The sequence below is a fragment of the Pleuronectes platessa genome, chromosome 10 (assembly GCF_947347685.1).
Source record: "Pleuronectes platessa chromosome 10, fPlePla1.1, whole genome shotgun sequence".
Classification (NCBI taxonomy): domain Eukaryota; kingdom Metazoa; phylum Chordata; class Actinopteri; order Pleuronectiformes; family Pleuronectidae; genus Pleuronectes; species Pleuronectes platessa.
The window spans coordinates 7,147,303-7,162,320 of NC_070635.1; the positions used below are offsets into that span (position 1 = coordinate 7,147,303).

A 15,018-nucleotide genomic window follows, 5' to 3' on the forward strand; every position below is an offset into this window, starting at 1 on the left:
CCTTAATTTAATTGAGCATTAAAGAGCCTTTGATAAACAACTAATTATTTAATTTACTTTATTTGAAAAGGTTTTAGAGGGTTTTGGTTGAATGGTTTCAGGTTGAGATGTGCTTTTATACAAATCTATCTAAAAATATCAGTGAGAATTTACTCATTTATACCTGATAACAGGCTGTTACACTTGCACATACATTTACAATACAACATTGTCATATTGACATTAATTAGTCAATGAAATGACAATGTGGGAGACAAAACTGCAACAATGTTCAATAATAAAGCTCAGTGGTATAAATGGACAATACTTTCATCTTGTGACCTTTTCATCAAAGAAAAACTCACAGATTCTTTCCGTCAATGAATTTTAATCCATTTACACAGTTTAAAATCATTTCCCTCCAACTTTCACAAGTAAATTGAGGTATAGAGCATTTGAGGTTACACTGAAATATGAGTAAATAATAGTTACACGTACGGGTTTACCCTAAGGATCACATTTGAGTTGATTTGAGAACTTAAGACATATTTCAATAAAAAGGAAAAGACAATGAAAAAAACCCTGAGTGACATTAATTTGGTCTCAAATCAATTTCATAGAAAGTGTCTCTCTTTACCTAAAATGGGCAGGAGTGGCCTAAGGTCAGATGGGTAGTCCTCCAACAAGAAGGTTGGCGGTTCAATCCTCACTCTGCCCCATCTGCATGCTGAAGTGGTCCTGGGCAAGGTACTGAACCCCTAAAATGGCCCCTCATAGATGTTGAATGCACTTATTGTAAGTCGCTTTGGATAAAAGCATCTGCCAATGACATGTAACATGTAAATCACCTCAGGCTGCTATGTTGAGGGAACATTTTCCTTTACTTCACCATGTTTTTGCCGGCAGCTCCACTTCCATTTTAATTTTCATCCATTTGTTACAGGGAACTGGTTTTCCTGTAGCACTGTGGGTAAACATGTTCGGTATAACAGTCAGCATAAAACTACATTTCTTCTTCTTTTATGAACAATTTCACGTTATATAACCACAACAATGTCATCTCAACAATGTTATAAAAATGTTTGGTAAAAAAACTGATTTCCAAAAGAGGTGATATTGTTTCACAGCTAAAACATCGGCTTCATAATCATTCAACATCAGTTTAATTTTCAGCATTCCATAACCTTTATTCACAGCTGTATGCTACTACGGATCTGTCTAACACAATCTATTGATTACAAAAAACACGGCTATCTGGCAAAGCAGTCTTATTATCAGTAAAAAATTACTTTTAGTCATTTTGAGTATCATTCATAGCTAATGCTCGCAGAAAAGGAAAGTCGTCCCAAATGATAACTTGGTCCACCCCTTCTTCGACGACACACTCATGCCCTGGACCGAAGAAACACTGCTCCCTTGGCGTCCCATCAGTCGCCATATTCTGGTAGTATTCGGGACTGAAGGACTCCTCGGTCTCCAGGAGCGGCTGCGTGGACTCAGAGCGCAGGTAGACGTTTGGCTCTTTGGGCGGAGGGCTGCTGCACGGGTCAGAGAACATCACAGTGGCATAGGGAACAGAGTCGCTGTTCGAACCCGTGTATCCAGGGATGAAGGGTGAACCACAGATGGACTCTCCCAGGTCACTGGTGTCCTCTGTGCTGCTCAGCCAATGATCATCCTCTTCTTTGTTTAGTTTCATTGGGAGGTCAAGGAAACTGAGGTGGGACAGGTAAACTGGATTGGGCTTGTCACTGTCTGGATGAATATACTGTCGATGGAAATAAGTTGGTCATGAGTGTCTTACATCTCATATATTACATGTTATTACATTACATTGCTTTTTTGACCACCTGGGGGCAGTAGAATAAGCTCTAAAACAAAGACTATACGAAGATGGAGGCCATAACAGTTACCAAAAAGTGAAGCCAAATCATCTTGATCGCCACCTGGTGGCTGGCAGCAGTATAGGTCATAAACTCCACCTCCTCCATTTTAGTGAATAGGTCCTGGGCCAAACTAAAAAGTTAAATATTTAATACATTTTCTCACACGTGTGTATTTTTCAAGTTCAAGTGTTCATCTTCCTGGTAAGTTTGTTTTTAGGTTATTTGACACCAAAAAAAAACTGGGTAACACTTCATGATTGAGATGAGATTGACTGTCAAAATCTATATCAGCCTTCTTTTACTGAAAATAGATGTGTATTGACTCTGACTGCAGAGTCAGCTGATAATTATCATCATACTTCTCAGTATAGCAACACCTTTCACCTAACACAGAATAATGTGATCCACTGTTCATATAAACAAAGTGAGTAGTGCAGCTTTAACCAAATGATGGGCTTATTGCATAAAAGCCTAGTGTGTGGTTTATTGTTTGTACCTGTGATGTCTCTGATGTCCATCTCTTAATGCTGCTATTAGCAGGATCAGGAACAATTGGCCAAAGTTGCCCCTTCAGCCTGGAAACAGAGAAACAGAAAATACATGCAGTGAGAATAAACTCCAAAATGTTACAGCCTCACAGCTTAACACAATGTGACAATGAGTTCACCTTTGGTGGTTGGAGAAACAAGTCAGGACCGTGAGAATGATCAGAAGTGAGAGTCCAACACCAGAGGCAATTAAAATCATCACAATGGTCACCGCGTCTGGGAAGAGAGGAATGCATACTCTGAAATAAATATCTGATGTAAAAAATAATCAAGCTGTGTTTCTACCTAACAAATAATGATACCAACCAAATGGTTCGATTTCGATTTGAATCCTCGACCCGTTCAGGCTCCGACTGGCCGTGCTCACCATCATGAAAGCGTCATACACAGTCACAGCTTTCAGGTCCTTCAGGATCACCCGTCTCTCCTGCGGGTCAGCATTCACAACTGAAAGACACGTCAGGCATTAGATAACATGAATAACAACATTAATAACTATAATGATACATTTCATTTCTACATCTGACAAAGTTATATAGCGCTTCACAAAAGGCTAAAACAACAAAAATCAATCAAACAATTTAATTTTATCACGTTAAATATACATTTTAATTAAAGTAAATATGTTGATAAATTCAAGATTCTTAAACTGTAACGTTTTATGAATAAGCATTTTCTATATAGAAAAATATAATAGAAAAGATTTATTTCACCAACCATTAATGGGACCCTTCTGGTCCCAGTAGAAAACTTTGTAGCTTTGGATGATTCCATTTCTTTGCTCCAGTGGTATCTCATCCCAGGAGAGCTCAATACACGAGTGCCACATCTTTTTAATTTGTATTTTTGGAACCATGGACGGAGCTTTAAAAAAAAAAAAAGGGATAATCACAGTTTCAGCTGCTATATGAGCTCAAAGCCTCAATTACAGTTTGATTATTTTCTGATTTAAAACCCTAAGCCCAGCAAAAGTCATTGTTCACGTCTACCCACAAGGGGGCGTCATTCCATCACATTTCAGATGCTTCTGATCGATTGCACAATATTTTTTTTCTTTAAGCTCATATGGCAATCTCTACTCTCACTTCTTCAAAGTTCAGGCAGTCTGACTCTCACACCTCTGCCTGCTCTCTGTGCGATTCCCCCGGCGTCTGCGGTGACTTACCCTTTTGTCTTGAGTAGGCATTAACAGTCTGAGGAAGGCCTATCCCATCCTTAAACCTGGGATACACAGAGATCCCATAGGGCTTGTAGGGCTCAAAGCTTCCTATTGATGAGAGCGAGGAGGTTAGAGTGGATCAGGGCCCGTAAGCTCCGAACAGTGTGTACAGGCGGGTCGGGCCCAAGGGGAAAAAAGCATCTTGAATAAGAGCGATTGTTTGAATTCGCGCAACAGGATGAGCAGCGGAGCAGGCAAACCAAATAAAGGTGGAATAAAACAAGATGCACGTGGATTTTATAAGGTGCAGCACAAATACTATACAACATACCTGTTATAATGAGGCTGGATTGGTTTCTGTCTGCCATTTCAAACTTGGTGAGGGAGACGTCTTCTGTTAACAGAGGTTTCCATTCAACCACATAACCAATGACACCGGAGATATCCATGTTTTTCCACTGGACCAGAAAGGCTGTGTCATCCTGAGAAACGGCTGAGATGTCTGATATCCCTGTAAGAGCTAATGGCACAGAAAATAGGTTACGCACATTATGGGGAAACTATATCAAACATGAGCCATACTCCAACGCAGCACATTTAAATATGCTAGCTGTTACCTTTATGTTTGTGAATGCGAACCTCAGTGGGGGGGGATTTCCCGACTGCGTTTACAGCACTCAGATACACTTTCTTTGCTCTTCCAGGAAGCTGGAAAGTACAGTAGCTCCCCGTCGTGGCGCACTGCTTCCCCCTTTCACCCAGCGCTTTTTGCACCGAGACGATGTATGACACATTTTGGCTGTTAGCTCGGAATTGTTTTGATGGCTGCAACAGACAAACAAATATTAAGGAGACATTTCAAAGGCAGGCCTCACACACTCAGGCAGAGCTAGAACAGAAACTACCATCAGTGTGTGACAGGTGTCAGGCAATGTGTGTGATGTGTGCACCTTCCAAAACAAGTGTACGTTGAGCTGTTTGTGCATGGGATCCCCTGATAGCTTCATCCACCAGTCGAGGCGTCCAGTGGGAGCTGAAAAGAGAGAGACGGCTGTCAGCTCGGCGGCTCGTCAAAAGCCGGTGTTTCCTCCTCCTCACCCTTTAGAAAGTTAAACTTTTCTCTACAAGACAGGTCTATGGATTCACTGCCAGAGTGTGTGGCAAGACTCAATAGATCAATTCAGTCCTGGGCTACAGAGCAGAGCAATGGGAGATGTAGAACATGACATTAGCATTTATTGAAAAGAGCAGAAAATGGAAGAAAAGGCGATAGATTGGGAAATGTTGGAGTGACTGATTGTGTCCCACTGAATTGAACATAGCCCCCACCAGTCTCCAAGGTGACTCCGCACTGGCTGCTGCTCCACTCGCTCCAGGGGCTCTGCTGGTATCTGACTCGGATCTGGGCACAGTACCGAGTCCCGTGGAGCAGGCGGCACTGGTCCAAAGGTCTGGTTTGTTTAACCCGGCTCAGCAGGATCTGATAAATGTCCAAGAGCACACAAGCCTTACAAATATGCTTCCAGACACACATACACACACACACACACACACACACACAGTGTTGTGTACACAACCACCTGCAACCACAGGTGATCATCTACGCTTTCAGTTATTATTGACACTGGTTTGATTGGCACTCACTGGTTGTCCGCTCCATTGAAGGCTCTCAGCAGTCTTGAGTTGGACTTCCAGGTTCAGGTGGAAGCCAAGCATCCAGACCTGGTGCTGGGATAAGCTCCAGCTCAGCCTCAGGCAACCGGATCTTTTGGGCGCAGCTTCCGCCTTCAGAATACTTGGTGGGTCAAACTTGGCTGAAATAAAAGAGTCATCAAAGCAGACACATTACGGTGGATCTCTCCTGGATCTACATCTGGCAAATCCTCATCCCAGCCTGGACGTCAACTGTTTAAGCTCTATCTATCTATCTATCTATCTATCTATCTATCTATCTATCTATCTATCTATCTATCTATCTATCTATCTACTACCACACCAAGGCAATTTCTTGTATGTGCAAATATACATGGCAATAAAAATAATTCAGATTCAGATTCAGATTCTGATCTATCTATCTATCTATCTATCTATCTATCTATCTATCTATCTATCTATCTATCTATCTATCTATCTATCTATCTATCTATCTATCTATCTATCTATCAATCTGTCTATCATCTATCTATCTACCTACCTACCTACCTACCTACCTACCTACCTACCTATCTACCTACCTACCTACCTACCTATCTATCTATCTATCAAAGTCTGATCTGATTGCATGCTTTTTGCATGACCTGAAAACAAAGGTAAACTAGATCAACATGCATTATGTTCAGTTATATTTCTCTGTACAAATCCTATATTGTATTATTTCATATATCCAAACAGAAACCCAGGTTTACATTTTCCTTGTGTCACACCAAACTAGCAAGGAGAGATTTCTGGCTACTTGCTGGGATGAACATGTACGTGTGTGCAACCTGGGAAACAGGTCAAAAGTCTGTTGAATGTGGAACAGATGGAATATTATTTCATCCACATTTTGGATTTGGATTCTGAAAGTACCTTCAGTGTAATGGCACTAGATTAAATCCAAACTGGGGCATGATTAGATTAAGAAGAGAGAAAAATGGAGGAGTAGAAGGAAGGGTTGTTCAGGGCCGTATATCCCTCTCATTAAACAGCGGAGAGTGGCCGTAAGTGACTTTCTAATGGAGGTTACTGCTCGCTCATATAACTCTCACCTGCACTGATGGGCTCGATAACGACGGGCTCTGAAGTCGCCTCTCCAAGTTCATTCGACGCCCTCACATATATTTTCATATCAGAGTACAGGACGAAGCCGGAGCGAGGGATGGTGAAGTGGTGGACGTCCGTCGGGGGCTTGTAGGTAAAGTTCGCGTTTGTATCCCTGAAATGAGGAAATCCGGAGATGTAACTGTGCAGCCACATTATTTTTGTGAATGACACTTGTGATGCTACTTAACAGTTTCAGTGTTTTCCTGAATCTTACCATATCTCGGTGTGGAGGGTGTACTTGGTGGGGAGGTGGGTGTTCTGCTGCCCAGCGGCCCAGCTGCAGGTCAGGGTTTCCGGGCTGGTGAGGTTAGTCTGACAGCTGAGGTTCTGTGGTGCTTCTGGTGGATCTTTCACATGGAAAAACAAAGTGAAGTCAAGTTTTCATTCAATGGAGCAGTATTTGTTCAGTTTATATACTTTCATTTTGATTTTGATTAACTTGAAAAATCACCTTTTTGGGGTTATAATGTTTTTAGTTTTCCATAACACATATCTTGGTGTAAATCTAGTGTAAAATAGGGCTGCTTCTTTTTGTTTTATTGACATTTCTGATACATGTTTTGAGTCATCTTTTAAAATACGGGTTAAAACATAGGTTTCCAGGTCTATTGATTCAAGAAGTTCAATCAATTCAGTATTGAAATTTTCATTTTCTTTAATTTGATATGTTGATGTTAGATTCAACAATTAAATCTTCAAATCAAAAAATCTAATATCTTTCCCAAATCTCTGTTTTTGTTTTGTTCCCTCGTGAACTGGCTCAACTGATCCTGAGATGAACGAACGTAGAAGAACTCTGAATCCTGCTCACATCCAGCTCTGATCTCCACTCCTCCCACGACCTGAGCGGGAGAGGTCTGGACGCAGCAGGTCAGGACGGCCCTGGTGTGATTGAAGCTCGGTATCACAACCTCAGAAACCCCGTCGCTCTGATTGGCCGCGGGGCTGCTGGGAAGGAGGCGACCGTCGAGGCGCCACTCTACACGAACAGCTTGTCCAATGGCCTGGAGGCAGTTGTCGCTGATGACGCAGGTGGCTGTGACCAGTGACCCCAGGGCCACCACTGAGCTGGGGGTCTGGATGTGGGCACACGGCCGTCTGACATCCTCTGAAAGGGAGAAGATCAACTCTTTTATTTCTTTGCTGTTCTAAAGAAAAAACATCGGCAGAGAAAGTGCAGGGGTCAGAACAGTTTTCGTTGTAACTGCGATTTTAGATATTTCCATTTAGATTAGTTATTTGATTCTGAGACACTCACCATTCTTCACCTCATTCACGAACACCACCAGCATCACAATCACTGACACCCATGCGGATATCATGATGATAAAACCTGTTAAAGAGTCAAGATGAAGTGCATTAGTCCTACATTACAAAACAATATCTCTGAATTGGCCTTTTTAAAGCAAAGCACTGCATGGTGTGAAGGAGGAACTGAGAGTCATAACCTCTGTCGCTTCAATGTGCTGTTCCAAGTGTTTGGTAAGGACGGCTGATGTGAACAAATATGTGATCTCCATTATGCATCATATTTCAATATAAATAAACAGATGCATAGAGAAAGCACTGGCTGCCTCCCGACACAGTGGAAACAATCTGCAGAGCTGTTTGCAGAACAGAGTCACAACAAACCCAAACGCAGACAGATACATGACACACTCATGAATAATAGAAAAACAGCCTGGGATCACATTTATGTAGCATCATTACACAGAGGATGTGACATTTAGAGCTTTCCTCGCCGTAACAAATGTAAATCTGAATTCTCTGCAGGCAATAAATAAGTATGCTGTTCACACTGAGTGAATCTTCGCTCCTATACTCTTCTATTAGAGGGATGCAACTCCTCGGAGACAGGAACATTGTAATTGCCGGTTGTTGGAAGGTAACTAGCCTTGCTGGGCGTGCGCACCACAGCGGATTGATCATGTATAATGAGTAGAAGATGGGAGCTTGTGAGCCCAGCAGATGGAAGCAATTCACTGGCACATTGCGTTTCTGATATTAAGTCAACAACCCGCTTCTTAAATCGCAGGATCAGTTGGGAACTTTCGTATCACAACAACAGGTGTGAGGGAGGTGGAGATGAATTCAGATATTTTTTCTTTTGAATACTCACCATTACACAAGCACAAGAGTTTAGAATTGGCTGAGCTCCGGATGCCGGACCGCGGACATGCCACAGCTCGACTGCGTCTCTGTGTGTTCGGTGAAGGAGGAAAGACAGAAACTGTTTTGACTCTGAAAAGCCAAAACATTTTGCACGGACACCAAAGTAAATGAAAAATGTATATTTAGTTTCAAAGTCTTTCACAATCATGTAAACACAACGTTTCACATCACAGCATGTGTTGAAATGACCCTTCACATTAGTGACTTATAGAGATTTTGCAATAAAGTTATGAAACCCACATCATCCCACACAACTTCAAATTCTATTTTTTTTAACTTTTATTTTTTATTTCACAATTTTTTGATTTCACAATTATAGTTACTATTATTTGTGGAATAATAGTAAAATAAAGCTTATGTTGGAACTGGTTTCCAATTCACTAAAAGAACTGGTTTTGCTAAAATAAAACAATATATAACAAATCCAGTCCTATATGAATACAAAGGGATATTATTTACCAACTAATCAAATTCCCAGCACCCCCCTGACCTGAGAATTTCTGTCCAAGAGATGGTGAAACTACACCCCCTGCTGTTCACAGTCAACACCTGCAATATCACCACCTCAATAGAAGATGTTATTTACAGTGGTTTGATTTATATTCAAGCTATAGCTTTGACCTACAATTAAATGTATGTAGACTTGTAAACTTGCTTTTGTAAGATCAGTTGATAGATTCAGTGATCCCTAAAGCAAAAAATAAACAACAAACAAAAACCTTTGATAGCGCCTAGATGTGAGGAACATCATAGCAAAACACTGCGTTTCACTGGTGGTGTTAAGTCATTGTGGGTTTGAAGAAGGCAGCAGCAGGAAAAGCTGTGTGCTGATGTGTCAGTTGACCACAAAGACAAGTTCTCTCTACACAAGGAACACAGAGCCACTCAGAGACCAAGTCGTTGAGAAACTTCCTGTGGTCTTGGTTTTGTTGTCTGATGAGAATCTACAGATCCTAAAGGCCGTTATAGTCCTGAGGCTGAAGCATGTGGTTAACAGCGACTTCAAAATAAAGAAATTCACTCTTCAGGGTTTAATTCAACTTATTTCTTTGAGCAAGTAAAAAAAAAATGTCTGAATGAAATTGTAAACAACCTCAACAACAAGACTGGGAGGTGTTACTTTATTAATTTGTGACTTCACTAAGGCTTGCAGTTAGATCGCTGCTGTCACTCACAGAAACCGTAAGTGTGCATTTAGCAATGTGAGGGAAATGGGATTTCTGCCTGTTTCTTATCAGCAGCGCACATAAAGGCCTCCGTTTTTCTCCTGCTTCTCTTTTTACAGGGTTTCTGCTTATTTCTAATGGGTAATTGCCTGTGGCTCGGACAAAAGGCAAATTGGGAGTAGGGGGAGGGGAGGGGGGAGCAGAGGGAAGGGGGTAAAGAAAAGATGTGCTTTTAAATTTGGAGTTTTGTCAACACAACACAATTTGGCAGAGTTGAAATAAAGACTGTATAAATGAAGAGGGGCAATTTTCAGTGTATTTTCCAACCCCTGCTCTGGATGCCAGCATGTTATATAGAATAACTTTGGTGTCTCTCTGAGTCATGTGATCATATGTAAAGAAATAGTTTGCTGTAGCCACCGTTTCCTTTCCCGTTGCAGGTTTCAAAAACGCCCACCATCAGGATTTGGCAATATCCTCGACACAGGCCAACTTGCCACCATTTCCCCTTTTCTGTGTTCTTTCTCACACAAAGCCCTGTGCCTTCAGATAAGGATTTTGAAAAGGTGTCAAAGAATTCTTTACATTTGTTTGCGACCACAGACATTTGTTAGTCATTGAACCGTTTCTCCATAGTCAGACACAGTGAACTTTTGTGTCAGCAGTTGTAAAACTCCAAACGTCTAAATACGACCAAAGGAGTCTGTTTCACATCCTCTTTTCAAATGGATGAACAGAGCATAAATATGTTTTCCTTCCTGAGCAAATGGATATTCCTTCCATAGTTACACTCTAGCTATTAAAATAAAGCAAATTACTGTTTTCTAGGGAAGTCAAATCAAAACTTAGATTTAAGGTTAAATTTGGCACTTTTTAATAACATCTCAAATATTTTTTTTAAAGAGGATTAGCTTATACGAGAATTTAATCTTGAATATTCATTATTTGAAACTCCTCTGTAGCTTTTGTGTTTCAAAAATACAAAATATATATAAAATGTTACATATACAAATATAAAGAACAGCCCAAAACACCCAATAACAAGTGTTTTGAATATTAGTAAGTCATTAAATATGATTAGATCACAACTATCCATGAAGAACCTGCGTCATCCAAATTTTGCAAAGTTTTCCTTTTCAATCTGGCTCAAGTATCAAAATGAAGGTTGCAGAAAAATCACTTGAGGTGAAAACAAAGGAGATGCAGAGGGTTGCCACTCACCACACAGCAGCTGCAGCAGACCCAGAAAGACAAGGAGCTCTCATCAGCCCTGATAGCAGCAGATGAAAGAGTGTGGCTCAAAACAACACAGATTGGAGGACGTGTGTGTTTAGTGTGTGTGTGGTGTGTCAGCCAAGCAGCAGCAGCATCAACATCCTTGTTTTGAGTTTGTGAAACTTCACTCTTTTCCAGGAAGGAACACGTGACTGAAGGGGCCCAAGCTATGGGACGGATCCTTCGTGTGTTGATAGAATTCAGGGCTTTCACGAAAAGATGAGAGTTTGAAAGTTCAGGGGGAAAAAAAATCGAATCTGGTACGAATTCCAAAAATTCCTTAGAGCCTCCACATGAGGTCATGTTTTCAGCCCAGTCCGATTGTTTGATAAATGGTTTGTATGTTTGCTTGTGAGCAAGATTACACCAAAACTACTGGATGAATTTACACAAAACTTAATAAATGGAGGTTGTTTGATTCAGAGAAGCACCCATTAAATATTGATCCAGATCAGAGAGCAGATCCAGGATTCAGCTAATAATAATAATATTAATAATGATACTAAAAATAATAAAACAATTGATAAACTTTAATTAATAGTGAGCTTATTTACATTACTAAGTGCTTTACAGTGGCAAAAAATAGCAACAACTTGTCATGAGATCATGAGCAATGACACTGCATACTTGATGAATGAATAATGAATAATTATGTTATTTTCTAAAAAATTGAATAATGTTCTATATAGGTACAAGATGTCCCTTTACAAATACACATTAAGAATTATTTTATTCTATTTTATTTAAAAAGTACATGTACAAAAACAATGCTATGGGTGGGTGAGCCGCCTGTGGCAAGATGGCCGCCATGTGCGGATGTTCGACTCCGTTGGCCGGAAACGCGGACGAGAAATCTAGCCTTTATATATATATATATGCTATTCACCATTTCCCACTTAGTCACCAGATCACCTTTATTAAAATGGAATGGGTAAAAACAATGTGATGCATTTATAAATTGTTCCAAGACATCCCTGACACCTCTGAGCAGATCTTCTCTCCGAAGGTCGATCCAGAGCCTCGGGCCCCGACTGCAAACGCCCCTGAATGGTCTTTCACCACGAGGTGTTAATACGGCGGCTGTCAAAATGCCCTGCGGCGTGACCCCGGGGAGCCGTCTGGAGGAATGCGGTGAGCGTGGTTCAGCCTGACCCCTCTGTGCTCGCAGCGCCGCCATCTCCATCCCCGCGCCTGTCCGAGCGTTTGTCAGCATGGTAATACAACACGCTTTTAAATGTGATTGTAAGCTGTGCTTAGACACCCCCCACACACACACACTCCTCCCCCCAAGGGCACTCGAAACAACTTGCCATATCGCGTTTATTAGCTTATTAAATTATGAAACGATTCTCCGGCCGAGGCTTGATTTCCAACGGGTGCACGAGGGCGAGCCGAGTGAGCTCACCCACTCAACTTTTAATCTCACAGCTGCATCCCCTGCTCGGTCGCTCTGCCGCCCTCATGACACACAATGGAAGCTGTAACTGTTAATCAAGTGGTGGCTGCAGGAGCAAATAAACGCACACGGCGGTAGGTTCCTGAATAGGTTTCAAAAGGAGAACGAGGGAAAGCGAGCACTAATTAAAAATACATTAAGTGGTTATCATACGTTGACATATTTTGCTTGATCTTTTTTCCCCTAATCAGCAGTAATGAACACAGTGTTCTCCATCTACTGGGTATTACATGCCACGTTTCACTGAGCAGTAAAATTAGCTGAGGGCCCCGGAGCTAAGTTGAAGTGATGAAGCTTTGCTAGGTTTGATTACGGTTCTTGTACTGTACTTAATAGAACGCTGTCTCCTCTTTAGAATCCCACTCACATTAGAGATGTGACTAACCCCCGAAATTAGTCACCGCTGGAAATATCCCCTCGTATCTATCTGCCGCTGCACACACAATTACTGTAGTTAACTGCAATCACAACCGCTGTAATCACGGCCCCTGCTAATCACAGATGCCCACATTCAAATCTAAAAATATTTAGGGCACACTCTTAAACTGCACCCTTCTGTTGAACAATTGCTTCTCCCCACTGCTCCACTCAACCCCATTAAGTCAAAATGAACACACTCTGTGTTCGGTGTTTGCGATAATAAAGCTGCAAAAGTTGTGCCTGAAAGTTGTCGAGTCAGCACCGGAACAGAGGAGTCAGACATTGGTGGAGAACAGCTTCACCTGAACCAGTGTTTATCTTTGGATGAAAACTTCAGTGACCAACAAAAACCTTTTAGTACAATAGCTGGTAAAAAAAAGGGTTATATATTTCCAGGCTCCAAAAACTGGGCCTTTTCTGGTAAAGAGCAAAACCTACTAAGAGAGAACAGACAACATCCTTAGTGTCTTTTAAATCTATTAAATATAATTGTTACCATTATGATTAAATGCATTTTATTAGAAGGTTTTAATGAACGTTTGACATATGTCACCAAAGTACTAAGAACAAGTGTGTTGGGTAAACTAAACTTAGAATATATGTTATGTGGTATTTCATAGTAGTTGTGAAAACACTGTCATTTTTAAAAAGGTTTATGTGGAACTAAAGCATTTCACTCAAGTGTCCACTTACTCACTTACCAGCTTTGAAACAGGAAATGAATCATCTCTGGGACAAAGGGATCCAGGCCAAAATGGAATCGGTTCTTTCTTGGCCCATTTTCCGTCCTTGGACCAAATTGAGTGGAAATCTGTTCAGCAGTTTTCAAGTAATCCTGCTGTACAACAAACCAACAATTGAAAATCAACCAATCAACCAACCAACAAACAACTGACCATCAACCAACCTACAAACAAACAAGGCCAAATCGTGCCCGTTAGCGGAGGTAAGGCTAATCCATATCCAGGCTGCACCAACTGCCTGAACCTGAGCTAAGTGCTAACATTGGCATGCTAACATTCTCACAGTAATAATACAGGTATGATGTTAATACTTCTCTGACTTTTCTTTTAGTCTCAGTGAACCATCTGACTGCAGCCTCACTGTTAGCAAAGCTGCAAACACACCTCCTTCAGAAAGTGGCATGTAAGCCTGCAGTGTTTGTGCTGCACGAGCTGCCCACATGATGAAATGTCCCAGATGGAGGAACCATATGTTGTGGAGAGTGGCAATGTGGAAGGTGCATGTGCTTTCATTTCCTATCATCAATGTCACAATCCTAACGTGTGTGTGGATTCAGTTTGCATACTGATCAAAGAGTCCTGCAACGTGCATGTAAGGCACATGATCACATTTTTGTATTAATATATGTGAGGAAGCCTGTGAATCTCGCTGTGTGTCACTATTATTAAAAAAATCGGATTCCCTGTGCAATCAGTTGGCTTTTACGACTGATCCTGATTCAGTTCTCTCCACAATCATCAGTCATATTCAGCGGTCGCAGTGGACGATGCTTAATATGTCTACATCCCCCCCGAGCCACAGAGCAGCGCGGCCTCTCTCACTTCACTGCCGTTTCCACCAAGAGGGCTGGTCGAGCGAGACAGTCAGACACTGTGAGAGAGAGGGAGAGGAGGGGGGTGTGTGTGTGTGTGTGTGTGTGGGGGGGGGGTCCGATTCGCGCTCCTGCTCCTTACATGCACCCAATCCACTCCTATCTAGTACCTGTCACACGCTGGCTGCAAAATGGAATTGACTATTGATTTCCCCCCTTGCCACAGGTCAGTTGTGGTAGCGGGCTGTAGTGGGCTCACTGCGAGCCCGGGGTGGGACAACAGGAGCGGAGAGGAACCCGAGGAGGCAAGATACACTTTACAAAACACACACAGACGCACACCAGCTCGTGCACACCTTCCTAACCACTGTTTGCTCCGGGCCTGTGTGAAGTGAACAGCTTAAACACATCTAGCAAAAGAATGAATTAAGGTAGAAGTGATGATTTTAATAGAAATTATATGATCAAGTTTGTCTTTTGATCTGAGCAGGAGCGTTTCAAGGGTCTTTGAGGGCCTCGGGCACAAGGGACCCTCGGGGGCCCTGCATTGCACCAAACACCAAATAAACACATGGTACCAAACCACATCGTTCAAATCCT

General features: G+C 41.7%; 1 protein-coding gene across 2 annotated transcripts; it reads right to left on the reverse strand.

Annotated features, from left to right (window-relative positions):
- Positions 1–41: 41 nt before the first annotated feature.
- Positions 42–11,108, reverse strand: csf3r (colony stimulating factor 3 receptor (granulocyte)). 2 transcript variants are annotated; one of them, XM_053431778.1, is made up of 17 exons: positions 10,934–11,108; positions 8,494–8,572; positions 7,633–7,707; positions 7,186–7,482; positions 6,589–6,721; positions 6,320–6,486; positions 5,217–5,386; positions 4,902–5,052; positions 4,523–4,605; positions 4,190–4,397; positions 3,904–4,092; positions 3,579–3,680; positions 3,131–3,277; positions 2,720–2,860; positions 2,533–2,629; positions 2,362–2,440; positions 42–1,747 (listed from the first exon to the last, which is right to left on the reverse strand). In XM_053431778.1, exons 3-17 carry the CDS (start codon positions 7,694–7,696, stop codon positions 1,271–1,273), a joined length of 2,505 nt encoding a protein of 834 aa, XP_053287753.1. In that variant the 5' UTR covers positions 7,697–7,707; positions 8,494–8,572; positions 10,934–11,108; the 3' UTR covers positions 42–1,270. The 2 variants fall into 2 exon arrangements, with proteins under 2 accessions (XP_053287753.1, XP_053287754.1); XM_053431779.1 differs by having other exon boundaries at positions 8,494–8,615.
- Positions 11,109–15,018: the final 3,910 nt, after the last annotated feature.